At 54.3% G+C, this 26,827-nt stretch overlaps 1 protein-coding gene across 3 annotated transcripts in view; it reads right to left on the reverse strand.

Moving 5' to 3' along the window:
- Nucleotides 1-17,292: 17,292 nt before the first annotated feature.
- The window catches only part of LOC119098674 (fasciclin-1), a 38,829-nt gene continuing 29,294 nt past the window's right edge, over nt 17,293-26,827 (reverse strand). For 2 of the 3 annotated variants that reach the window (XM_037221661.1, XM_037221658.1), the window contains 8 exons: nt 26,558-26,718; nt 25,925-26,067; nt 25,299-25,407; nt 24,484-24,707; nt 22,553-22,715; nt 20,844-20,982; nt 20,554-20,574; nt 17,293-19,711 (listed from right to left, as the gene is read on the reverse strand). In XM_037221661.1, the coding sequence (XP_037077556.1) occupies nt 19,524-19,711; nt 20,554-20,574; nt 20,844-20,982; nt 22,553-22,715; nt 24,484-24,707; nt 25,299-25,407; nt 25,925-26,067; nt 26,558-26,718 (1,148 nt within the window). In that variant the 3' untranslated portion in view covers nt 17,293-19,523. The remainder of the gene's footprint in view (nt 19,712-20,553; nt 20,575-20,843; nt 20,983-22,552; nt 22,716-24,483; nt 24,708-25,298; nt 25,408-25,924; nt 26,068-26,557; nt 26,719-26,827) is intronic. The other variant, XM_037221659.1, reaches the window with a different exon arrangement.

Here is a 26,827-nt window from a genome sequence, read left to right on the forward strand (position 1 = left end):
CCGTTTGATTCACCTCATTATTACTGGGGTTGTGGACACAAGATAATGACAGATCGGAATGTATTTCAACAGGTACTTATCAACGTCTAGACGCCTGCGTGCTCTAGCGCACGTCCATAACTGTACTAGCCCAGGATTTCTTCGATTTGTGCTTAACAATGCGACATATACATGACCTCAGCGCGCTAGTTACATCGACAGAGATCATCGTGCCTAAAATCACGGTCGTCCCAGTTTATCACCATGGCGACCATACAACAAAATTCTGACCTGCGCCAAGCGATCAAAGCTCCGGCCGGATCCCCGCCATGCCAGACACGTGACCCGGCTTCTGACTCAGCGCACTTGCCCGTTCATGGATGGATGATGCGGTGTGACGGGCGCGATAGTCGCGTCACCAGCCTCCTTGTCGGCAGCTTTAGTCCCCCACGTTTACGACTGAAAGGGGCTCGCCTCGACAAGTTCACCGCCCCAGTTCCCTCGTCACTGGCGTCGCTACGGCCGTCAAAAACCTGCCCTGCCGCGAGACGGCCAAGAAGACCGCGCCAGAACCCAGTATGCTTGAGTGCCCTCGAGGCGACCGTTTCGGGGTCTGACGCTGAATGTGGGACTGATCTCGGGCCGCCAGTGAAGCGGCTCACCTGGTGACGGTCAGTGGGCAGAGGTCAGCTGGGCCACTGCCGCCGCAGGACGGCCGCCACCGGCCATCCCTGACCGGCAGACCGAGCGCCGACGCAGCGTGACCGACCGAGGCGGCGAGATGGGCGGTGACGTCGGCGACGCTCGGTCCAGCGTCAGATCTGGGCAGGCGCCAAGAGGTGTGAATACCGAGCCCAGCTACATGGGTAGAAAACGAGGGCTACACGTGACCGGAACAGGGAGCCACGGGCAGCTACAGAGCTACAGTTATACAGCTGCGGGTAGCAGCTGTAGAACCGAGCCCAGGTATATGGATAGAAAACGAGGGCTACACGTCACCGGAACAGGGAGCCACGGGCAGCTACAGAACTACAGTTGTATAACTGCGGGCAGCAGCTGTAGAACCATTGTTCTAGTTAGAGCTTTACCTGAACAGTAAGTCGAGGGATGCGGAATTTCCGCTTTTTCAGCGCCTTGTGTGGGAGTCAACTTGTGCAGACAAGTATCCTCCATGCTGGATCAGCATGGGGGATACTTGTCAGTCATGGGGGATACAGGAGAGTGGCAGCTGCGGGCGTTATCATTTCGTGCAGCGTCTCGTCAGCGATAAGCCTCGACCATTCTACTTCATCTTACGGAGACTTCGACGACCACAGCTCTGTTCGTACCTCGCGAATGCAAAGCTGGCCGTGGAGGATGATGTCACTGATGGCATATACAAAAGAGTCCATTTCATTAGATACTTTCTGGGGTCCTGAAACAGCAACTCAGTTGACACGCTGTTTAGATGACGTCGACAATAAACCTAACAAATGTATCAAAATGCGTCGATGCAAGCTCAAATGACCACCCCAAATGGGATGATGGCGTGCATGTCCTAAGTGGACGCTTGGCAAAGAATTTGCGTTCATATGCTTTATATTTAGCCTAGCAATGTCAAAGTAACCAAGCTGATGATCGCTGTACATTTCGATAGAACTACTTCAGCAGTGTATGACAATTCGCTCCAGTCTAGACTGGAGCCCAGCAATGTCATAGTAACCAAGCTGATGATTGGCGTACATTTCGATAAAACTACTTCAGCGGCGTGTGACAATTCGCTCCAGTCTAGAGTAAAACTAGACTAAACTAGACCCACCACGCCATTTATGGTCACGGTCGCACTGACTCTATCTAGGGACTAGAACGGCTGACGGCCGAACGAAGGACGTTTACCCGCGGCTGACGGAGCTGTTATCAGATGGGCGATTTCCCAGTAATGGACGGCTGTCCTGCGAGGTTCGACCATTATCCGCTGATTCGCCGTCGCCTGCCGGCATTAGCGGCCGGAACAGGACACCGTACTGCGCTCGGGTGAGTGACCCCGCCGAAGCAGTGCAAGCTGCGCCGGCGGTCAGGACGCTGGGCACCGTCGGACGGTAACTGTTACTGCATGTGTCTAGGAGGAGTCCAGGAGACATGCGCCTCACGTTTGCTCTCCGCTTGGCTTCAGTGAATTCACATAGAGCTCGACTAAATGTCCGGAAATTCTGGAAAGATGTGTTTAGGTCAAGACGTCAGCCATGTGCTGATGTATGCGTGCCCTACCGTGCCCGTATGCGCGATCATGTGTAGTTGTGCAGTGTCCAGTTGTGAACGCGTCCTGGATGTGGCTGTTTCCGGTCGTGGCCATGTCCAGTTGTATCCGTGACAGCTTGTGACCGTGCTCAGGTCTGTCTTGTTGTGGCCAGACTCAGATCAGCATTATTGATCTTGATCACGCCTACGTCCAGGTTTGGCCGTATCTAGTCGTGACGTGGCCAGATCAGGTCTGCAGACTGTGTCCGGTTGTGCCTTGTGCAGGTTTGACCGTGACTAGGGCAGAGGGTCCGTGTCCAGGTGTGACCGTGACTAGGTCAGGTCTGCAGACTGTGTCCGGTTGTGCCTTGTGCAGGTTTGACCATGTCTAGGTCAGAGGGTCCGTGTCCAGGTGTGACGTGGCCAGATCAGGTCTGCAGACTGTGTCCAGTTGTGCCTTGTGCAGGTTTGACCGTGACTAGGTCAGAGGGTCCGTGTCCAGGTGTAGCCGTGACTGTGTCAGGGGGTCCGTGTCCAGGTTTGACCGTGACCAGGTCAGAGGGCCCGTGTCCAGGTGCGACCGTGACTAGGTCAGAGGGTCCGTGTCCAGGTGTAGCCGTGACCGTATCAGGGGGTCCGTGTCCAGGTTTGACCGTGACTAGGTCAGAGGGCCCGTGTGCAGGTGTGACCGTGACTAGGTCAGAGGGTCCGTGTCCAGGTGTGACCGTGACTAGGTCAGACAGTCCGCGTCCAGGTGTGACCGAGACCAGGTCAGGAGGGCCGCGTCCAGGTGTGACCGTGACCAGATCAGGCCTGGAGACCGCACCAGCTGTGCCGTGTCCAGGTCAGTGGGCGGGCCGGGTGCGGGGACACCGTTAGCGCTGTGCGCCGCTGTCCTGTACAGTCGGCGGCGCCGGCAGTCGACCGGTGAAGTCTGTGGGCCCGGCGTCGCCACCGTCGCCGCCTCACCAGCCGACCGGCCCGGCCCGGCTCCAGCCCGCCACATGGCACGCACAGGTCAGTGAGGCGCGCCGCTGACCCACCCACGGGCCGACCCCGGCTGGTGCGCGGGGATCGGGGGCTCTCTAATGTCACACGATGTCTGTCGGCCGTGATCTCGCACTGCTCGAGAAAAACAGAGTGCTTGTCTATCATACCATCGGAATAGCCTGAGCGTCAAAAGGCGCCCACACGTACAGGTGCGCCTCGAGATATGTCTCAGATAATCCAAAGGTCTGTCCTTGACTCTTAGGGCTAAAAAGTGTAGCCGGTTTCATATAAATCAAAACAGAATCAGATTAGGTGGGGTCTAGAAGGCGTTGAACCGAACCAAAGCGCGCTGCCTGCAGTCAGTATCGCTGGACGGCTCAGCTGTTTGCACACACCGCTGTGCTAGCGTCTTAGATGGTATAAGATGGCGTGTAGCATGAAGTGCAGGATGCAATCCAGAAAGCGATGCCGATAATGCTACCACATTTTTGCAATCATTACAGATGAAGCGCCATGCTTCGTCAGCTTGATTAAAAGCAGCATTGCGTCTGTCACAGACGGAGAGAGAATGTGGGGAGCACGTGCCACAAACTTTCGCTAGGTTTAAAATCATTCCTTGTGCTGCATCGCAATTCGAAAAGAGCGCCTTCAGAGGTCTTGATGCTCTTCTCCTCCCTCCAACTTCTTACACGCTGCTGAGTCAGCAACTAGACACACAAGAAGGCCAACAACTGGGTCATAAACTGCAATGATTTCAGGAGATTATGATTATTGTCCAATGTACTGGGGCATTTTAAACAGCGTGCTTTGGGCACCGCACGGAAACAGTGAGCCCTCTTTTGAAGGATCAAAGCCCGGTTTCCAATATTGTTTTACAACGAGTGACGAGACGTTAGGTACTCATGGTAAATGATCACAAGTTCTGAAAGGTTCAAACTTCTCGGCGGATGTCGCCAGATAAGGGCAAGCCTTTGCTGTGAACTTAAACGGACGCAGGCTGGTCGCTGAAGATCAGCCGATGTCCGGGGTGCATCGCCGAAGATCAGCCGATGTCCGGGGTGCATCGCGGAAGATCAGCCGAGGTCCGTGGTGCATAGAGCACATGTCGAAACGCATCGGAACGGGAAGGAAAGGCACTCGCAGAGAGGCACTGATCGAGGCAGGCAGACGCGTCACCTGCAGGCGGGCTTGGTCTAACACACCGCGTTATCAATATGTCCTTATAATTCAGTTCTGACTCTGTCAGCGCCAGACTTTTACCCAGAAGAAAAACGATCAGTACAAGTTCATGGGGAATAATACCAGCATAACGTCCACTACAGATGGAGCAACATCAAACCACCTTTTCAACACAAAGATATGCAACATTTCGCTCGCTCCCTATTTTCTAAATATGCCTCTGCCAGTTTCTTGACTGCTAACATGACAGACCACCTGTCCATTTTGCAGACTAGATTGCCCATCTCTCACTACCATAGCGAGATGGGATGATCCGGTGCATGAAGCTTTTTTTGAAATTTTTTTCACAAAATGCTGTAACTTTGAAAGAGATTGTACGGCAATTAGATATTCATGAGTAAAAGGCAGGTTATCCGACCTACCCGACTGTACGGCTGCGCGCTCTGCGTCCCGGCGGATTTGGATTTGGACTCGGACTCGGACCCGGACTCGGACCCACCATTCTTTGAGACGCGGACTGAATCTTGATTCCCTATCAGGCTCCAACCGTGGTCAAGTGAGCATGCTCATAGCGAAACGCATGCTGTGAAGGAATAAGCTTTGCATAAAGCACAGGCGAATGACGCGCAGAGGGTTTGCCACAAGTCGGGTTTTCATCCACTCCATACAGGACGGTGACACCACTGGTGCCGAGACTTCAGTGCATATCACTAGTAAGCCGATCACGAACTCAAACGTCGAATATGATTATACGCTGAACAAGCCTGCTTTACAAGCTTGTGCGGCCAGCCATTGCAATGCAATCGGCATGCAAAGGAAATCTTTCAGGGGAAAGCTGCTGCAGAGACAAGGCAGCCGGGATATGGGACCGCCTTCGTACCGATGACGGCCAGTGGTGGTGCAGCGGTCAGGGCGCTCGGCTTCGGACCGGCCTGGCTCGGGTTCAAGACCCTGCCTCGCCACCACCGCATCACATGTGACATCCCAATACAGGCGTTCGTCTCGGAATGGCCGGGGCCGTCGGTGAGGCGTGAAACCTAATCGTTAGTAATTGTACCGATGATGAACGGGTCGCCAGCGGAAGGTGCATATAATCAACGAATCCGCCGCGTAGAATGAAGTGACAAGTGAGGTGATTTGTTCATTGCAGGTTTATACACCTGTTGCCTAGCCTTTAAAGCCACATTGGTGTGAAAAACGTAACGTGCACGCGTGAGCTGTTGGAGAGATAGATGGCCAGAACATCAGTGTGTCCTCTCACCAGCAACGACAACTGCGTCCATGGGCAAGACGGCGAGCATGCTACGCTGGGAGCTGCTCGCATTTGGTGCGAAGCTGAGAAGTCTAGTGCTGCATGGGGTTGTGTTAAACAGAGACGCCCCGTGCTTTGTTTTTCGAGGCACACATTTGGTGCGAAGCTGAGGAGTCCACTGCTGCATGGAGTTGTGTTGAACAGAGACGCTCCGTGTTTTGTTTTTCGAGGCACACATTTGGTGCGAAGCTGAGGAGTCCAGTGCTGCATGGAGTTGTGTTTACCAGAGACGCTCCGTGTTTTGTTTTTCGAGGCACACATTTGGTGCGAAGCTGAGGAGTCCACTGCTGCATGGAGTTGTGTTGAACAGAGACGCTCCGTGTTTTGTTTTTCGAGGCACACATTTGGTGCGAAGCTGAGGAGTCCAGTGCTGCATGGCGCTGTGTTAAACAGAGACGCCCGGTGTTTTGTTTTTCGAGGCACAAATGCCGCCGCGGACGACTGAACAAGTGGTGACCGACGCCAAAACACGGCCAGCCAGCAGCCTGGTTCACACGGCTCGTGGGCTTCCCATGGAGCCTCGTAACCAGGACAGGCGTGGGTTCACATCATCTCGGCTGTTAAGATGTCGGGGCTAAACAAACTACTCTTATGGATGGAGTAAATGTAATTATCAGAGTACATTGCCACTTGCGCGCAACTATTCCTCACTTGTTCAGCTAACGCTGCTCCGGCTAAAGAACAGCGGACCGCAGACACGCACCCTGCCCCCCCCCCCCCCCCCCACCCCCTTCTTCCCTCGGTTTGGCTTGCTATACACATGCCTTTTAAGCGTGTAACACAAAGCACACATCAACGTCCCAAGAACCCAGAATTCGTAGCTCAAAACTGACGGTGATATCGCGGATGTCTGAGGAGCCAGCGCGATAAAATGTCGACAGGCACCGGCCGAAAACGGCGTCTATGCGGACCAGTGACATGTAAAATTAACATCAATTCAGCTATAAGTGTCTACAGCTATTGGTCGGATTCACGGTTTAACCATCATGTGGTGATAGCATCGGCACAGCGCAGTAAGAACCATACTAAGCAAAGCATGCTTATCTTGAAGATGAAACGAAATGAAGACCACTGAACCAATGCAAACAAGCCTTGTTCAAACTGAGAACAAAGCAAGTGAAACATCAAACTAGATGGTGCATAACCAGCAAGACCGAACGAATTCAGTAAGTCTATGCAGAAAGTAGATGTCCGAGCAAAATATTTTATGTCCGCGATCTTACTAAGATAACTTACTCGAAAACTTCCTCCCTCCTTGATCACCATTTACTCGGCAAAAAAATTAATGAGGCCAGTTTACTCAGAAACATATAAACCTCCCCCACCATGTATCTCATACGACGGCGATATATCTGGCGCCTCTCCCACAAGATTAACTGCCGGCAACAGATTCTCCGCTCATTTGCACCATCGGCGGCAGCACAATCATGCTGCGCAATGCCGCATGAGGTTGAAAAGCATCGTGTTGCCGCAAAAACTTGCAGTTTACGTCGTCATGCTCGTCGTCATGCCGGTTGTTCGATTTTATGCTTTAGGCTTGCTGGACTAATGCAGTTGCTACTAAATGTTCGGCACAGGGATTATTGGTGAGAAGGCAGCCAGATGTTCCGGCAGGCTTGCTGGCCTAACGCAGCTGTCACTGAGTGTTCGGTACAGGGATTATCGGTGAGAAGGCAGCCAGATGTTCCGGCAGGCTTGCTGGTCTAATGCAGCTGTTACTAAGTGTTCGGTACAGGGATTATCGGTGAGAAGGCAGCCCAATGTTCCGGCAAACCGACCGCAAATAGTTAAAGTGTGCATGTTTTTGCTGCCCTGCCATTGCATATTAATCGTTTGACGTGTATTTGACGCACCGAATATTTGGAGGGCACCGAATATTTGGCGAGTGCTGTTCCGTGCTTCCAAGGCACATCATCATACCGGCCATCAATATCACTCTAATCGGCTCGCTGGTCACATGCGCCTTCCGGTTACAGTGTCCATTGTTTGCACGAAGACATCCAATGTTCTGTCTGTTCCGCGGCATTACGCCTGTGTCTGGCGGCCTGCGACGCATGAAAAGCTCGGATGCCGGCAGCGTCTTGATAAGCTACGCTGTGGTCATATCAACGTCATACAGTGGTGTCATTTGATAATACCACGAGAATCATCGGATGATGCTATGTCTCACTTTCTCTTATACAGCCTTACCCATGGATACGTGTTCGCACCCGTCATGGGCTGCGTGATGGGCTGAGTGGATCGGCCAAGTTTGTTCCGGAAGCTAACTAAAAACATCATATCTATTTGAGTGATTTGTCGCAATATTTCACTGCTCACAAACCCAGGACCGGTTGTCGTACCACTGCAACGGTGCAGGCTGTCTTCATCTTTTCTCGTAGTTCTTGGGCTCAAAAATGATTGAAATAGACCGATAAAATCCATCTAAACCAAACTAAACCCCGCTTTATCACCGGGCCTGTTTGACAGCACTCAAGACCGAGATCTATCAAAGCCATCATCCTCCTTCGAGCGGAAAACACAGATGCCTCCGAAGCGGCGAGGAACAGTTATCTAGAATCACCGGCTCGGCTCGGCCGCTGTAAAGTTGGACGCGGACTGGAACGGGGCCGGAGACCGGCGGTGCGCGGACGGCGTGAGGAGGGCGCCGCTTTCGTCGGCCATCTGCCGCCGCCTCCGCGGCGCCGGTCCCACTGCGCGGTCATGGTTACGGCAGGCGGGGGTGGCCGGCGGACGGCATCGCGCGGGGCAAGGAGGGGCGCGTGAGAAAAATACGTACGGGCACATACAGGCCAAAACGTGCAGGGCACAGAATATTTGGAGCCCAGTCAGCGAACGCAGCTGGCTGATTGTTGGGATGGCCTCTTGGCTAGGGAGCGTTTACAGGTCAGCTGCAGATCTCGATCAGCTGCAGATCTATGTTGCGTAGATATTTGACCTTTGACTGGCAAACGAACAAACCAGTGGCCTAGTTTCGGAACCCCATGCAAGCACAGCGAAATGAGGTGAACTGATCGTCAATGGTGTGAGCTGAAACAGTGCATTTTTCTCGATTTTTCACCACTGTTCACTCAAAAGGCACGTCAGCCCGAAACATTTTACAGAGATCAAAGTAAAACACGGACTTGAAAGGCAGCGCAAGCTAGCAGCAAGCAAGGCCACGCTCGCCTTGGCAGAACGCGTGGAATGGCAAATCCGATTTAAATGTAAGCCTGAGCTCAAAGTATGGCAACAGCAAACGGCTACTGAAAAGCGATTTTTCATGGTGGTTTTTCGTTTGGACGCAGAGGCAGAAACTCGCTCAGACATATTTATGACGTCACGTGACATATTACCGATTACCATTTGACTTCAAGTGTTACCGGCGTTTGTTGCATTGCCTCAATACGGTAAGCTTTTAGCCTGATGAAAACATTTGGCAAGCGCCCAAATTAGGCTTTTCAGGGCTTCTGTGTCATGAGCCGATATACAGACAACAGCGCGGAAACGCCCTGCTATTTTTCTCCACACCGCCGTAAAAACATCCCCAGGTTGACCCAATTCAAGGGCACAGGAATGTCTAAAGAAGAAACAAGAGACCAGACCGTTTTTAGGTCAATTACTTCCATGCTTTACAACAGGCGCGATGTTAAACTTCCATGAAAAGTGAAAGGCTCTCTTCCCCTCACGCTCCCCGCTTCTTCCCCTCACGCTCCCCGCTTCTTCCCCTCACGCTTCCCGCTTCTTCCCCTCACGCTTCCTACGCTTGATGCCCGATTCTTTGCGTCCGGTACGCATGGTGGAGGACAGGCGAAGTGTAGCATTATTTACCTCTTGTTTTGTTCACTGCTGGTTTACCCAAACATACCGCGAAAACGTAGAGTTACATGCAGCGATATGGAGCTCCGGCAGTCGTAAATATTTCGCATAAACGGCACAAGCGACCCCAGTTCTGACCCCTGCCGGCCTCCGCACTAAGAGCACCCCGCGCGAGCCTCGTGTGGCGTGAAGTGCCGACATTCTGTGCAATCGACAGGTGTTGGCGCGATCCTGTCACTGGTGATCCTGTCACTGACGGCGCTGTCACTGGCGGCTCTGTCACTGGCGGCGGCGACAGTCAGCACGGCTGTCCAGGAACGGAGTCATGGAAGGTGAGGTCATGAGTCACATCACTGATGCGTGCACACTACCGCACAGACAGCGCACACAAACAACACGTGCACGGCATGTGTACAACAAGCACATACATTCCCGCATGTACATTCCTATACGCATGAAGGAAGTTCACGCGGGTACACACGGGGGAGCAGAGGTATTCTTTAGTAAAAACGCCTGATAACACGACGATAACACGCCATTGTCGTATTATAATATATATATATATATATATATATATATATATATATATATATATATATATATATATCGTTTTGCAATGAATAGTTAAAATATTACCGTACCATCAGATCGGTTTGGTGCAACTGCAATATTATACCTTATATCCATACTTCGCGCGCAGTCATCTTATATTTATTGCGTGCAATAACATATCATTGCTTGCCCATGCCAACAGGTGGCCGTTTGATGGTGCGGCCGACAGGTGGCAGCCCAGTCGTCACGGCAAAACATTGATCGCTTCTCCAGATCTCCCAGCCCTACAGCTCTTTCAACGTTCAGTTAACCCCAGTAAGAAGGTGAAGAAATGGAGAGACCGCAAACGGAGCGAACATGTGGCACGAAAACATCATTCGAAAACAGACTGGGAGAAATATCAACACGTGAAAAAGAAAGGACCAACTAAATTTCAGTCTGGACATGCTAAGAAGCAAACTGAAAAAGGGCAGCTCCAATTTTTGACTCATTTTGCCCCTACTGATGCCACCAGAATGGCGCATGGAAAACACAACAGGGAGAACGTTGCCATCTTGGGCTCAGAATATGTTCAAATGAAGGCTGAGACGCTGTCGGACACAATGAATCAGAATGCGAGCAATTACATGCCAGGTGCACAATTGCAAAAACGCGAGAACCAGGAACCCCTCAAAGACCTTTTGGAAGACGAATTAATGGGATCCCAATGGCCTACGCGCACTGAAGACGCGTCACATGCATTCGAAAGGTTCGTAACAGAGAGGGCGAAATCCCATAACAGAGCACCTCGAGCAGTTCCTGAGGAAGAGGTGAAACTTGTACTGAGCAATGCACAACATGCGCCCTTGGAAGAATACGAAGGATCGGGGGTTCCCAGTGACCTTTACATCGTTAGGGAGGAGTTTGGTGACGGCGGTAATTCTTACGACGTCGAGGCTGGATCTAGTGACAGCAGTGTCCCTAATCTCGTCCAAGAGGGGTCTGGAGACCGCTATAACCTTTACCACGTCGATGATGGATCTGGCGACAGCAGTGCCCCTAATCTCGTCCAAGAAGGATCTGGAGGCCGCTATAACCTTTACCTCGTCGATGATGGATCTGGCGACAGCAGTGCCCCTAATCTCGTCCAAGAAGGATCCGGAGACCACGATGGCCTTTATCTCGTCCAGGACGGATCTGGCGATAGCAGTGTCACTAATCTCATTCACGATGGATCTGGTGACCTTGACCAACCAGTTGCAACAGACATTAGTTCCGAAGACGGCGATGAAGGAGCCATAGCGCCACGAAAGGAAGACTTACCGAGCTGGAATTTTGCCGAGGCCTTGAAAAAACTCGCCGAGGCCCCGGCGCCCGCTATCCTGGAGGCTATGAACATCGGCCACCTCGCGAGGCGCGAGCCGCCTTCCGATGACCACCCCGACCACGCTCATCACGAAGGTCATCACAGCGCGCCGTATGACGGGGTCGGTGGGCCGCCGCTCCGCGCGCCACCGCCCGGCGACCCGGGTCTAGAGCAGAGCCTGCGGACTGAGGACGAGCGCACCAGCAAATTCGTCAACAACAGTAATCGCCTGGCGCTGAACGTGTACCGCGCCCTGGCGGCCGACTACGGCAGGCAGAACATGGTGATGTCTCCGATAGGTGTCGGCAGCAGTCTGTCCATGCTTTACCTGGGCGCCCGGGGGAAAACGTCGGACGAGATCAACAAGCTGCTGCAGCTTGACGACATGAGCGAGTTTAACCCACACGTTGGTTACTTCAAGTTCCTCAGGCTCATGAGCAGGCAGAGACCGCCGCACACGTCCGCCATCTGCACGACGATCTACAAAGACCAGGTACACCTGACGAACCAACGGGATATCTATGGTGTCACATTTTGCTTCGTCTGTGGTCTTACCAAGTTAACCAAGTACTGTTTTACTCTGTTTGTTCTGAAGTTAGATGATTAACACTATAGCGGTTGCTGCCGACACGGTACTTGTGATGTTCATAAACGTATCGAGTGTTGTTGTCGGCTCATTCTATGCCAATAGCAAGATCTTCGTGTTAAACTATCCACATATTGTGAGGATTTTCATTGCTTGAACCATGTAGGTCTGATTTCCTTCAACCACAGCCTTTCCTTTGATTTGCAGGCAAGAGGAAACATGCACACTGGATTTCACTCATTGATTTACCGTTATTATCGCCCGAAGATCAATGCAAACGTGAGTACCCGGCACACGATTCACACAGGCATCCATTGAAGACATCCGTTTGATTGTCGTGGAGCAGGTGCGTCATATAGCTCAACTTAAGTGTCTTTTTCTGAGAACACCATCCATGATTCGATGCCGTGCAGATATCGGCACACCCGCTCGCATGATGTCTTCCATCCTAATCTTCCATCCTAACCTTGGTCAGCTCTCACAGCATGTGCGATGGGCTCGGTAAGGAGGAGCGATTTCCACGACGAAGCGACGCGCAGCACCGGTCCAGGACCGTCCAGCAGCTGCCCAGAGGTGGGTCTGACCGTCGATGACGGGCGCAACCACAGGTGCAGCTGTCCGACCCCGGGCGGACCGTGCAGGTCGAGGCCAACCGCTGCATGAAGCAGACCACTAAGGGTGTCGTGGACAGCTTCGTCGGTGACCAACAGGTCATCCCTGTCATTGGGCCGTCCCTGGTGACCTCCTCAGCTACCTACTTTAACGTGAGTCGAACTGGAGACCAGGCGTTCTCCCATGCGATCCTTATTGTATGTTTCGGTGTTCGTAACTGGGACGTTGTCATAGTCAGGTGTTTTCATGACACGCGGTTGTTTTAATTTCACACAACTGACACCATTAACTTGGTGGCTACTCTGCAATGTTGAAAATACTCCGAATGGTCGCACCGCATCTGCGCGGTGGGGTGGCTGCGTTGGTGCTCGCGTTCCATGAATGCGAACGCCACTAATGTTGATGCTGTCCGGACTCAGCAGGTAGGTACCCCGTTCAAATGCGAGTAAAATAGCCGGAATAAAAATGAAATAACTCGAACAAAACGACATAAATATGACAAAGCCAACCTTCCGAGCGAGACGCCCTGCATCGCGGCATCACGCCATCTCGGCCTGAGCCTGCCTGGGCGCCTCCCTGACCCGGCCTGACCCGGCCTGACCCGCAGGGCACGCTGTCACCGGAGCTGGACGTGCGGCCGGCGCTGCTGACGTTCATCCGCGCGCCCGCCACGCCACGTCGTCTGCTGAGCACGACCGCCCTGCGCGTGCGCGGCGTGCTGCCGGCCGGCTACAGCGCCGAGCTGGACGCCACGGTAGCAGCGCTGCCGTACGCCGGCGGAGAGCTGCAGCTGGTGCTGACCATGCCCGGCCGCAGCGGCCGGCCCGGCGGCGCCGACCTGCAGCGGCTGGAGACGCGGCTGGCGCCCGCCGCCTGGCGGACGCTGCTGCGCGCCGCCACGCCGCAGCCGGTGGAGCTCACGGTGCCGGTGGTAGCGCACCGGACTGACGTCGACCTGAGGTCAGCGCTGCGTCGGCTGGGCGTGCGCGCCGCCGCCAACCCGGCCGTCGCCGACTTCTCCGGCGTCAACGGCCTGCGGGACCTGGTCTTGGGCGGCCTGCTCCAGATGACCGAGTTCCACCTGGGCCGCGCCGCGGCGCACGGACGCGGCCGACCCGGCGCAGAGGCGGCGCCTGCTCGCGACGCGCGCGACGCCTGGTGGGTGGGCAAGGAGACGCTGCCCTGGGAAGAGCCTCGGCCGGCGCCGAGCGGGCCGCGGCCCGAGCCGCTGGACGGCCGGGACGGGTTGGTGCCGCTCCGGTTCGATCGGGCGTTCCTGTACGCGCTGCGGCACGAGCCGACGGGCGCGCTGCTCCTGATGGGTCGGTACCTGGACCCGGAGAGCCACGCGTGACCGTCTGACCCGAGGAACACCGCCTGATCGCCTGACCCGGGGAGCAGCGCTAACCGCCTGACCCGGGGAACACCGCTGACCGCCTGACCCGGGGAGCACCGCCTGACCGCCTGACCCGGGGACCACCGCCTGGCCGCCTGACCCAGGGAACACCGCTGATCGCCTGACCCGGGGAACACCGCTGACTGCCTGACTCGGGGAACATCGCCTGATCGCCTGGTCCGAGGAGCGCCGCTGACCGCCTCACCCTGGAGCACCTCAACCCGAAGAGCCACGACGGGTCGCCGGCACGCTATGCGGTCGGCCATCAGCTGACTCCAGATCTGAGCGGACTGCTTATATATATTAGTGTTTCATGCGATATTACGAGTGTTAAATAATTGAGTTGTGCTCGCTTGTCGTGATAGCTTTATATTAGGGTGTGTCCCTCTCTGGCATTCTGTTGGATCGTTATTATGCATGGAGAAGTTAACGTGCGATCAGTCGTGTTGTGGCGATATTTTTTTCTTCGACTGCCTCACAGAAGTGTCGCACTACATGGATGTTCAGTGAAATTGGTAAATTTTACGTTTGTTTGAATTGCTGGTCGACCCAATCGTTGTTTATGCCAGAAAATATTAATCACAGCCGTGGAAGCGAGCCAAATACAGTCGAACATACCGCCTCGCTTCCGTGCACACCACGAACGACAGACTATACTGCCTCGCTTCTGTGCGCACCGCCAACGACAGACTATACTGCCTCGCTTCCGTGCACACCACGAACGACAGACCATACTGCCTCGCTTCTGTGCGCACCGCCAACGACAGACTATACTGCCTCGCTTCCGTGTACACCACGAACGACAAACTATACTGCCTCGCTTCCGTGCACACCACGAACGACATACCATACTGCCTCGCTTCCGTGCACACCACGAACGACAGACCATGCCGCCTCGCTTCTGTGCACACCACGAACGACAGACTATACTGCCTCGCTTCTGTGCGCACCACGAACGACAGACTATACTGCCTCGCTTCTGTGCACACCACGAACGACAGACTATACTGCCTCGCTTCCGTGTACACCATGAACGGCAGACCATACTGCCTCGATTCCGTGCACACTACGAACGACAGACTATACTGCCTCGCTTCTGTGCGCACCACGAACGACAGACTATACTGCCTCGCTTCTGTGCACACCACGAACGACAGACTATACTGCCTCGCTTCCGTGTACACCATGAACGACAGACCATACTGCCTCGCTTCCGTGCACACCACGAACGACAGACTCGCTCCGGCTGTTGACATCGTTTGAACACGCACTCGAACTGGCGGCGTCCGTGAGGCAGTAATAGCGGAGTGTGGATCACCGCACGTGGGAGTGGCCGTCACTTCCCACGGCAGTGGATGGACTGGTCCGTGCTGCCACCCAGACGTGCGGCAGCATGATAGCACGGGCTGCCGCGACACACAGGATGACTTTTAGATTCGCTTTCACCTTTCCACCATGTGCGGAACTCGTAAGACGCATCAGACATTTTCTATTGGCTTACCCTCGCACTCCCTGCGCAATGCCAGACGCTTGGCAACTCTTTTGGCATACTATCCACCATTTTGCAGAGCATGGAGCGTGAGATGTTTGCCCACTACCTCTACAGAAACGCCTCCAGCCCCGAGATGCTTTTGCTTGCGAGGTCCATTTCGCTGAGGCGTGCCTTCAGGGTGCCCAAAATATTGTCGATGCGGTTCCGACCAGGATAGTTCCCCGGCTACATTCCGTGTCCCCGAACCTCGGAAATGTCGCTTGAGACCACCCTGGAGCTCTACGCCACGTGAGCGGAGCGCCACCTGGCATGCATATGGCGGCCGGCGTCTCACGCACCATCTGGCTACGCCGACGGTCTGGTTTTCGGCTCCACGTGCAGCTCTATGAGTCCCAGAGCAGTCATTATCCCCTCCCCCTCCACCTCAGAGAGCATGACCTTCTGAGTTCTTCTCAAGTCGGCCAGGAGGTAGGTACTTCTGCTCGCTTTTCCCCCAAATGCGGGCGTTTTTAGCTGGAGGGGAGGGTTGTCTGAGCCCGAAAACAAACTGGTCTTTCCAAATAGCCTCTTCAGAATTATCCTTGTTACAGTTTTTATTTTTTGTGAAGCTTCGCGTTTGCCTTTCGCTTTTGTTGCGGTCAATTTTGACTGCTTAACCCTTAAGTGTACCGTGAAGCCCAGGAGCGCCTGATGTAACGATTAACGGTCGCGCTGCATGCCCCAAATCCCTCTCTTGCCTTTCAGTTTGGCTGATATTTTTCCCACGCTCTGCCTTTCATCAGCACAGCTTTGGCGCAGGCAAGTTTTAGTACCCGGCTGACCAGCAAAGATCGGCCTGAACCATTCTTGTCATTGAGAGATTCACCTTGTGAAAATCAACACGTCACTAACAATACCGTGACAGTGACAGCAACACCCGTATTTACTGCTCGGCGATGTCTGTGATATGTGAAGTGATAAAAAGCATGTTCCATCCATTAGAAAATAAACCCGTTAAAAATTAGCCAGAACAACAATTCCAAAAAATAGACCAGTTTGCAAGTGTTACTCGATAAACTGAACTCTACACGTAATTTTGGGGTATTTGCGCCGCCCGAATGTAAAAACGATTGGAGCTACTGGACCAAATGTGCAGACACATTTTGAAACACCATGCGCGTCTTACAGCTGTCGCATTTCGGAAACAGACGTCCTACCGCCTCCTAATTCTAAATCCTTCCTTCGCGCACTTAAGAGACGTGTTTGTAACAATGCGTCGAGGAAGAGCCGAGCAGGTGAGAAGTCTTGGCGGCAAAGCCGAGTCAGGGAGTGTCTGTGCCATCGTCCATCGTATTGTCCGCGTTTAGGCTTACAGTTACTCCTTCGGGAGCTGTTCGTCGCGAGCCAGTCCGCTCAGACTGCAGCTGCTCATTGTGAGCCAGCCTGCTCAGACTACAGCTGTTCATCGCGAGCCAGCCCACTTAGACTGAAGCCGTTTGTAGCGAGCAGCCCTCTCAGACTGTAGCTGTTAGTCCCGAACAGCCCGCTCAGACTGCAGCTGTTTGTAGCGAGCAGCCCGCTCAGACTGCAGCTGTCTGTCGCGAACAGCCCGCCCAGACTGCAGCTTTTTGTCCCAAACAGCCCGCTCAGACTGCAGGTGTTTGTAGCGAGTAGCCCGCTCAGACTGTAGCTGTTAGTCCCGAACAGCCCGCTTAGACTGCAGCCCAGGTCCAACCGCCGGCGTCTTTTCGTGCACTGTATTTCGTGTGGTCACCGGCAACGATAAATCATACAAAAACACGGCTGAGAGGCGCGGGTGGCCGCTGTCGTAGGTCCGGCGGCCGGCGCAAGCCAGCCGAACCCAGCGGCGGGCGCAACGCCGGCCAGCGACAGGTTGCAGAGGAACGGAACGTGGAACGGTACAGACTAAACGGACACACGAGGACAGCGTTCCGCTGGGTGGAGCCGGCCCATGAGCTGCTGCTCACTGTCTTCGGTACGCGGCGGGAGGCTGACATGCATGAAGCGGAGTGTTAAACCACGTGAGACTCCCCCAGGCACATGTCTATAGCGGGAGAATGGAACACAGATAGGCACGAACAGACGCGTTTTAACGCGAGGGGACGACGGAGAGGGTAGATGCCAGCGTTCTTCAGATAACGCATATCAACATTACCACATAGCGCATTTCATTTTGAGATTATACGAACAGTAGATGTTCCCTCCATAGCGCGCAAACATCTGGCAAATATAGGCCGTGGCCTTCAGAGTTGCTAAACTTCTAGGCATCTACAATGTAGGTACGGCGTAGTATATGCCTGCCCGTCACCAGAGAGCAGGACGGATCCCCACACTCCAAACTCGGGACAGGCAAGGCCCAGCAAAGGCTAACGCTACAGATCCACACGCCAAAGCTAAGCCACGTCCACATCCATTTTGCTCACACCGGCCTACAACATGCAATAAATGAACACGTGATACGTCTGGCGCGCGCACACACGGCCTCAGCGCGCTCGCCGCGCTCCAGTGCACTCGTGCTAAGCTAGCGATGCGCCAGCTTAGCGTAATTGGCGAGGACAACCACGCACGCTGGACTCATCCACTGAGGCCCAAATGCCGAAACACCTTTTCGGCCCTTCGCTCCAGCCTCCAAGACACGTGTAAGCTGCTAGCCACAGAAGAGTGCACGCTGCACAAACACACACGCATGCGCGCCACGAGGCCCGCCAGACAGGCACGGACTGACTCTACTGACTGGGCCCTGGTCAGGCGGCGACGAGAGCGCCCTCTCGGCGGAGGTCGCTCCAACGAGCCCGTCTCCTCTCCCCCTCACGAGCCGATCGGACCTCGGGAAGCCGAGGTCACCTGCCGCCGTCGGCCTCGGATACGACCGAGGAGCGCAGGTACGCGCCGCCCCGTGCGGCGCACGACTTCGGGCGCTAAGAGGCAGTACAGTCGTCTGCTGCACGCCAGCCCCGCCTGGTCCGTCGAAGCATTGACCGTACAAGCGCAGGAGGGCTCTGCATTCTATCAGGAGCATGCATTTGGACTCGCACACCTTTGAACTTTTTTGCTTAGAACTCTAGTGGCCGCAATGTTTGCTTGTCATTTGCCGACTGTAGAACATTAGTAACACAATTATCTGCCGCCCCAAAATCAGGAGCATCTCGCATATGCCGTGTGAATAACTCTCCCAAAGCACAAGTCGTCAAGCTAAAACAGCTCTGAATTTCGTCCCGAAAATCACCTTTCAGTGGAACAGTCTGTTCCAAGATGCGATGTCTTTCAACTCCATATCCTAAGGTGAACCCTTTTCTAAATCTGTCAGTAACCCTGATAAGCTATATTTGGCCAAGATATGTTACGAAATAAGCTGAACTTCTCGGGGCGGCAGGCGTTAAAAGTAACAAAAGACAGAAGTCCAGGAACGAACGAACAGCTACAACATAAACTTCATGGCCCAAGGAATAGGGGGAATGTCAAGATGTTTACTTACATAACCAAACAGCGATAGGCTCCGGTTATGCCAAGGCTCTGCGTTGCATGGGGCCCTAATCGCGGGAGATTCAGTGTCATGCTGTCACACATTCGCGGTTTATCGATGAGGTCGTTTCTGTCTTGATCTGTTTCACGGCAAGTGCAAATCACCTAGAATAAGCGCCGCTTTATCTGTTCAATAGAGTCCGAGTGAAATGGCGAGGTCACCAGAGCTTTACCCGGTGTAGAGGTGCGTTTCGTTGCTCGCGTCGCACCCCTCAACCAGCGCTGTATAGCAGCGTAATGCCAATTCCACGCGTACAGCCCATGCCCCTGGCCGCACAAACATCTATCACGTGCAGCTACGAGCTTCTTCGGAGAGGCCAAGGCTGCGAGTCTCTTTGGAAAGGCCGGACGCTCTTGCGGCGCGGCGGCGGCGCCGCGACGGCTACCGCAGCGCCATGTACGCCGCTGCTCGGCGGAGAAGTAGGCCATGCGAGCGCACCCGGTCTCAGTGCACGCGCACAGGCCGCAGCTCCACGCGCCACCGTTCGCTGAGACAGTTGAGATGCGGTGGAGTTGCTGGGCCGGGGCGGGGTCGCTGCCAGCTTACAGCCGGAGCGACAGCAGCGCCGCCACGAGCCAGATCGCCGAACTAAACACCGCCGGCGCTCCGCTGGTGGTGACGTCACGCGCCCGCATCATGACTCCGTCGATGACGTGGATGTACCCGTTGGTGCACTCGACGTTGGTGCGCGTGACGCGCGCCTGCATGCCCTCCCACTTGATGACATATTCTGCGGAGAAAAAGGGTGCTGAGAGCGGGCTCGGGAAGGCATCAGGATCGGCCTCATCACCGTGACCCCTGCACGGGACCTGAGCTTGGGGCTCCGCGCAAACGTGACGTAACTGCGTGGCTGGCAGCATATGATTGCCTGAAGGGCAGCATCGAATTGTTCCATAATTATAAGCACCTGATAACTTTTTACTTAGCAGCAGGGTTGAATTACAGAGAAGTCTGACTGCAATTCATTTTTTTTCTATAGGTAGAAAATATATCCAAGGTCATGTAGTTTTTACACAGCTGCGGCAGCTACAACGCGCCCTCCAACGTCTCTGATCAGCCGTATTTGCCATGCCAGATCCTAAAGCGGAAGATGAATCAAGTCAAATGCTGAGACAACTAGGTTTTGACCATAGCTAATGTAAGTTTTGACAATTTTTGTGGTAGGTTTGGCCGTATGGATTCGCTAGATGTCCTTAACTAGTTTAGCGAAACCATATGCATTCGTAAACGCATGTCAATTAACAGCTGATAAATGCAGGACAGCAGCACATCCACAAAAGACACACAGCAAAAATGGCATTTCATAAACGACACAAAACCAAAGCTGGTTGAAAAGCCATAAACGATGTACAGGTTATTCGCTTAATAGCGTAGCATGATAGTACCAGCAGATAGAATATCAATCAGAGATTGCTAATGTTAAACTATAGGTAGGACGAATCTCCACATAAACTGAAAAAAGCCAACAAATCGCACAGCAGCCAGAGACCGCGGATGCACAGCCGCTACAGGGGATCTGATAAAATGCCGCTTAATCGGCGGGCACCGCTAAGGCAGCGCCATCAGCTTTACCATTCATTGGAGCACCGAGCGCTGTTAAAGAAGAGCGCCGGTTGATATCTGCTGCGTCGTAGGAATGATGCTCACACCGGTTCAAGACGGGCTATGGTATGTTAAGCACTGTTTCCACACTGACCGACGCGGGAGCATCGAAGCATCTACTTCTCATTGCACGCTATTTGTTGGGAATAATTGTAAACAATTGACGGTCGAGCGAGAAAAAAGGACTAGAAATGTCTGTATAAGTTTACCCTTTACTCTTTAACGTTAACTTTTCCGCTCTGTGACGGCCTTGCACGCACCTGACGTGCCAGGCACGTTCTCCACGTGGAAGAGGGTCTTGAAGGTCTTGACGCCGCCCTCCTGCAGCGACAGACGTACCAGCTCCTCCATGTTGTAAGCATGGCCAATCACCAGATGACGCTCCAGGATGTTGGTGGCCTGTGGACGTGCGGACGGTGAGCCGGCGAGCTGGGACAGGGGCATGAACAGGAGAGAGCGCCGAGGCCGCAACCAGGGACGGCGGCAGGGAGCGCAGGCGACTACGGGGCTGAGACAGGTCCCAGACACAGGTCAGGACAGGTCAGGTCGAGACAGGTCAGGGCCGGAGGTACCACTGAGACAGTATCGGTGACTGGAGGACGTTGTTACCTGTCTGCGGGCCACCTGACCGTTTTGCACCTGATCTAGTCATGCGCTGATAACAGGGCAGAGGTGGAGGACAGCTCTGAGATCGGGGCGAGACCTGGAGGCTGCGCTGAGATCGAGGCAGAGATCACATGCGTCGGGAGAGGGTCCAGGGACCTCAAAAGGATCAAGATGGGGATTGGAGACCGCGCTGATACAGAAACAGACTCTGAAGACAGCACTGAGAGCGAGAACGGACAGCGCTCCATAGTCGCTGGCTCTGGAGACAGCACTGAGAGCGAGAACGGACAGCGCTCCATAGTCGCTGGCTCTGGAGACAGCACTGAGAGCGAGAACGGACAGCGCTCCATAGTCCCTGGCTCTGGAGACAGCACTGAGAGCGAGAACGGACAGCGCTCCATAGTCGCTGGCTCTGGAGACAGCACTGAGAGCGGGAACGAACAGCGTTCCATAATCGCTGGATTGAGCTCTCCTGGGCCGCTAACCCTGTCAGGCCGCTGGAGCCCGACGGCTTGACCCGCTCATATTGGGTGGGCGAGGTGCTTGGGTAAAGTTACAAGGTTCATCACCGTAATCAAATGGTTCTGCCCTACGATTCTACATACATAAACAAGAAGAAAACCGAGAGCTACACATGAAACGTAAAAAAACATAATTCAGACGGGCATGAGCTGGTCAGCGCACCGATCAGTTAAAAGCGCCAGATTACCCCCCCCCCCCCCCCACATCTGTATATCACAACATCCCAAAAATCGTTAAACAATGGGATGACTTGCAACATCAACGACTTTCATAAAGATATGCACCATTAAAAAATCAAACATTGTTGTGTACATGCCACGCAGTATAACAATACAGCACACCTGTAGCACCGCTGCTCCTCCTCCGCCCAACACATACACGTCAGTTCAGCTGGCTGCTGTCGCAGTCTGCTGGTCCCTCTCCTCCTCCTCCGCCCAACACATGCGCGTCAATTCAGCTGGCTGCTGTCACGGTCTGCTGGTCCCTCTCCTCCTCCTCCGCCCAACACATGCACCTCAGCTGGCTGCTGTCGCAGTCTGCTGGTCCCTCTCCTCCTCCGCCCAACACATGCACGTCAGCTGGCTGCTGTCGCAGTCTGCTGGTCCCTCTCCTCCTCCTCCACCCAACACATGCACGTCAGCTGGCTGTTGTCGCAGTCTGCTGGTCCCTCTCCTCTTCCTCCGCCCAACACATGCACGTCAGCTGACTGCTGTCGTAGTCTGCTGGTCCCTCTCCTCCTCCACCGCCCAACACATGCACGTCGGGTCAGCTGGCTGCTCTCGTAGCCTACTGGTCCCTCCTCCATGGATTTAGACCCCGGCGTGTCCAGCGCACCACCCACCTGGTAGGACGCCTTGCCGCTGAACAGTGACTTGTGGGAGGTGGGCAGCTGGCGCTTGAGCTTCTCCCAGGCCAGGTTGGACGGTACGAACATGGTGAACTTGCGGTCCATGCGGCGAACATTGTCACCGAACCGGTCCTGAGCCGCCAGCGCGCTCGTCGAGCTGCGAGAGCAGTGGCAGACACACGACCAGGTGACACACAGTCAGGTGACACGAGGTCAGGTGACACAGTCAGGTGACGCACGTCCACTGGCCAGGTGACACACGGGTCAGTTGACACACGGTCAGGTGATACACGTCCACTGGCCAGGTGACACACAGTCAGGTGACGCAAGGTCAGGTGACGCACGTCCACTGGTCAGAAAACACACGGCCCAGTGATACATGGTTATGCGGTATAGCCAGCTGACGCTCCATCAGGTGACTCACGGGCATTTGATACACGACCAGGTGATACATTATCAGCTTAAACGCTGTCAGGTGCTATACGGTCAGGCGACATGGCACTCCCAACTTTTCGGAACTCGTATGTTGACGAAAATAGGGCTGGGAGAGCGTCGCGCAGTAATCGCATGTTCCGTGCCTGCGCGACGTTGCGTGCGTTTGGAGGCCCAGAGCGTCCCTGGGTCGATACGGCGGCCCCACTCACGAGTCGTACCTGCTGCGGTATCCGCGCCTGGTTGTACGAACAGGTAGGTGCACTCTCAGCGGTATCATTTACCACGTGACCTGCGTCATTGACCAGCGAGCACAAACACACGTGCTGGGTCATGACCGCAGCTGTCTGAGGGTAAACTTCCGCCTTTTTAAATTGCCGGCGCGCCTTTCGCAACAAGAGGCAGCCAAGACAATGCAGAGAACCGCGTGCACCGGACTCTCTCTGACTTGTTTCGTGACCGCGGCATCATTTCAGTCGTGGCGCACGTTCCAAATTCTTCATCACAGAGACATCTCGGATTACCGAGATAGAGAGAGGGAAGGAGAGAGAGAGAGAGAGAGAGAGAGAGAGAGAGAGAGAGAGAGAGAGAGAGAGAGAGAGAGAGAGAGAGAGAGAGAGAGAGAGAGAGAGAGAGAGAGAGAGAGAGAGAGAGAGAGAGAGAGAGAGAGAGAGAGAGAGAGAGAGAGAGAGAGAGAGAGAGAGAGAGAGAGAGAGAGAGAGAGAGAGAGAGAGAGAGAGAGAGAGAGAGAGAGAGAGAGAGAGAGAGAGAGAGAGAGAGAGAGAGAGAGAGGAGAGAGAGGAGAGAGAGAGAGAGAGAGAGAGAGAGAGAGAGAGAGAGAGAGAGAGAGAGAGAGAGAGGAGAGAGAGAGAGAGAGAGAGAGAGAGAGAGAGAGAGAGAGAGAGAGAGAGAGAGAGAGAGAGAGAGAGAGAGAGAGAGAGAGAGAGAGAGAGAGAGAGAGAGAGAGAGAGAGAGAGAGAGAGAGAGAGAGAGAGAGAGAGAGAAGAAAGAGGAGAGAGAGAGAGAGGAGAAAGAGGAGAGAGAGGCGTTACTTCAGTGCACGCAGGTGTCTCAAACAGGGGTACGTTATGTTGGCCAACGGCGGTTATCCTGACCACTGCAGGCGCCGCTGTAAAGGCGGTGTCTTCATTTCCCGAAAGCAACACAAACTCGTATAGCAGCTCAGCCTCTTCCCCTGATGCGTCTCTGAGCCACTGCACCTCGAACGACCAGAGCCAGGTCGCGGGAGCACCCAACAGGGGCCCGAATGGCGCCAGGATCCGACCCCAGAACGGTCCCGCGAGCGCAGCTCAGTGCCGCCCGTCGTCCGGCGGTCCCAGCGCCAAGATTCGACCCCAGGACGGTCCCTCGAGCGCAGCTCGGTGCCGCCCGTCGTCCGGCGGTCCCAGTGCCAAGATCCGACCCCAGGACGGCCCCTCGAGCGCAGCTCAGTGCCGCCCGTCGTCCGGCGGTCCCAGCGCGACGTCACCCACCTCATCATGGAGTCGACAGCCAGTTTGTCGCCCAGAGAGCGGTACGGCACGCCCAGCAGCTTATCGATGACGTGGACGACACCGTCGCGCACCACGATGTCGGCGATGGTGACGGAGGCGTTGGTGCCGCCGCCCTCCACCGTCATCGTCAGGTTGCTGCCCTCCACGCCCGACAGGGAGATGTAGAGCGACCGGCTCGTGTCGGCAGACTGCACGGTGTACAGCTGGAACGGACGGCCCCGGGTCAGGTCCTACAGCTTCGCCGTCAGCCTGCATGTCCTGCGCGTCAGACGCACTCGGACGCACTCATCAGGTACACAGTGGCGGTGACGCGGGATGGTTTGCTACACCGCGAGTCGGGCCACTGCCGAGGCCGATCTAGATTCCAACAGGGTGCTGGAGGTCAATGCCGTGGCGTATAACTGCAGACGAATGCATCGGGTTCGTTGCAGTGTTTTAAACAGCCACCTGACGATGTTACAGCCTGTAAAGTCTGCTTCAGCTGAATCAATTTGGTGTTTCTTACAGCCTTAAGCACATTTAGATAACAGCCATGGTACATTACATCGAAGAATACAGCAACGCGAATTGCACGTTTGCGATACCAGCAGCGCGTACGCAGACTAAGTGGGAATGTCGAACCGACTTCACCTGCCTGACCTGGGAGCGTGACTTCCCCTTAAGACTGTCAACTAGGAGCGAGACACCCCTCTCCAGTCTCACCTGGGAGCGGGACACCCTCTCCATTCTCACCTAGGAGTAGAACACACTCTCTCGAGCCTCACCAGGGAGCGAGACACTCTCTCGAGCCTTACCTGAGAGCGAGGCGCCTTGCGGATGTTTTCTGTGGTCACCCTCTGTCGCACTAAATGCAAGCTCAGAAGCTTTCGCAGCTTCTGTGGCGACAGCTTTACCTCAGTCAGCCTGCGAGGTAAAATACGCAACAGTTACTGAACACCTGGACACATGGACCAGTATAGCTAGGGAAAATGTTTCAGATTCAATTGACGCGATTTGACCACGGTGGATTGTGCGGTCATGGTACATGTGTGCGAAGTTGAAATTAAAGTCACGAGGCCCCTATGAAAGGTCGATGAAAACACATCCCACAATTTGCAGCCTATTTCATGGTGGACAGGGTCGCATTTTGGTCACTGAATAAACTCAACGCACTTAACACGGCCTTGGGTACAGGGTAAAGGTACAAATGAAAACAGTATGTTTTTATTTTGTATAGTCATGAATGTTTTGCTACTGTCTCAACCATAACGAAATATTTCGCGTGTTTTACAAATGGTCAAGCAGCCATTTTCCAGGAAACCAGGACCGAAGTTTTTGACCTGCTACAAAAGTTCATGTGGACATAACGTTTACGTATCAAAGTGCACTAATCCAATCACACTGGCGTCGGATATATGTATAAGCAGTTGTTTAATCTCACCGCTTCTTGTCGACAGTGTAAAAGGCCTCGTTGGAGGGGATGAAGAAGGTGGCGCCGTCCGCCTCCCGCATGGTCTGCAGGAAGTCGGTCGCGTGGTTCTGCAGCAGGTCGAAAAACTCGAAAAACCTGTCCTTGGAGCCATCCTGTGGACAAAGACAAGGAGATTTCGAGTGACAACGTCCACACAGATGTTTAAAGCATATGTGGTTGCTTAAAACACATACAATCTGGCTTCCAGAGAGCTGTTTCCCATTGGCCTCCGTTGATGTCGTTTAGAGAAAAGATGCTTCCGAGCACCATATAAGTGCAGCAACGAATTCGGTCTAAATCGGCTGAATTGCCATCTAAGCTCAAACAAAAGTTTTTGGAGAACTAGTCGAAACCCGGCCGGAATGGTTCCGCGCCGTACTTCACCCGGGACGACTTGGACCGCCGTCAGTCGGCCAGATTCGCAGACAATACAGTACCTTTTAGACAAGACACTTCCCCTTCAAACTGACTGCATGAAGTTGGTTTCGTCTGGATCAGTGATTCAAAAGGATTAAAATAACTAAATAGAGCACACGCAAAATTGAGCCGACAGCATCATCAGTGTCCTAGCTAATCTACGGTATCTTGAAGTGAGCCGGCTACCTGAATGAACTGGAAGGTGGTGGAGTCCATGACCATCAGGGGCCGCTGGATGATGTGGACGACCCCGTTCTTGACGGCGATGTTGGGCTTGATGACCTTGACGAGGACGGTGCCGGCCTGGTGCACCGAATCGCCCACCAGCGTTTTGCTCTCCACCTCGACTGAGACGCGCAAACCAGTCAGTCCAAACGCCGCGGCCACTCCCGCGGCTCGCCGGCCAGACCGATCAGCGGCACGCCCGGTAGCCAGCAATGTGGGCAGCTACGGCTT

This window comes from Pollicipes pollicipes, unplaced genomic scaffold, assembly GCF_011947565.3.
Source record: "Pollicipes pollicipes isolate AB1234 unplaced genomic scaffold, Ppol_2.1 Scaffold_4740;HRSCAF=5597_pilon_pilon_pilon, whole genome shotgun sequence".
NCBI lineage: Eukaryota > Metazoa > Arthropoda > Thecostraca > Pollicipedomorpha > Pollicipedidae > Pollicipes > Pollicipes pollicipes.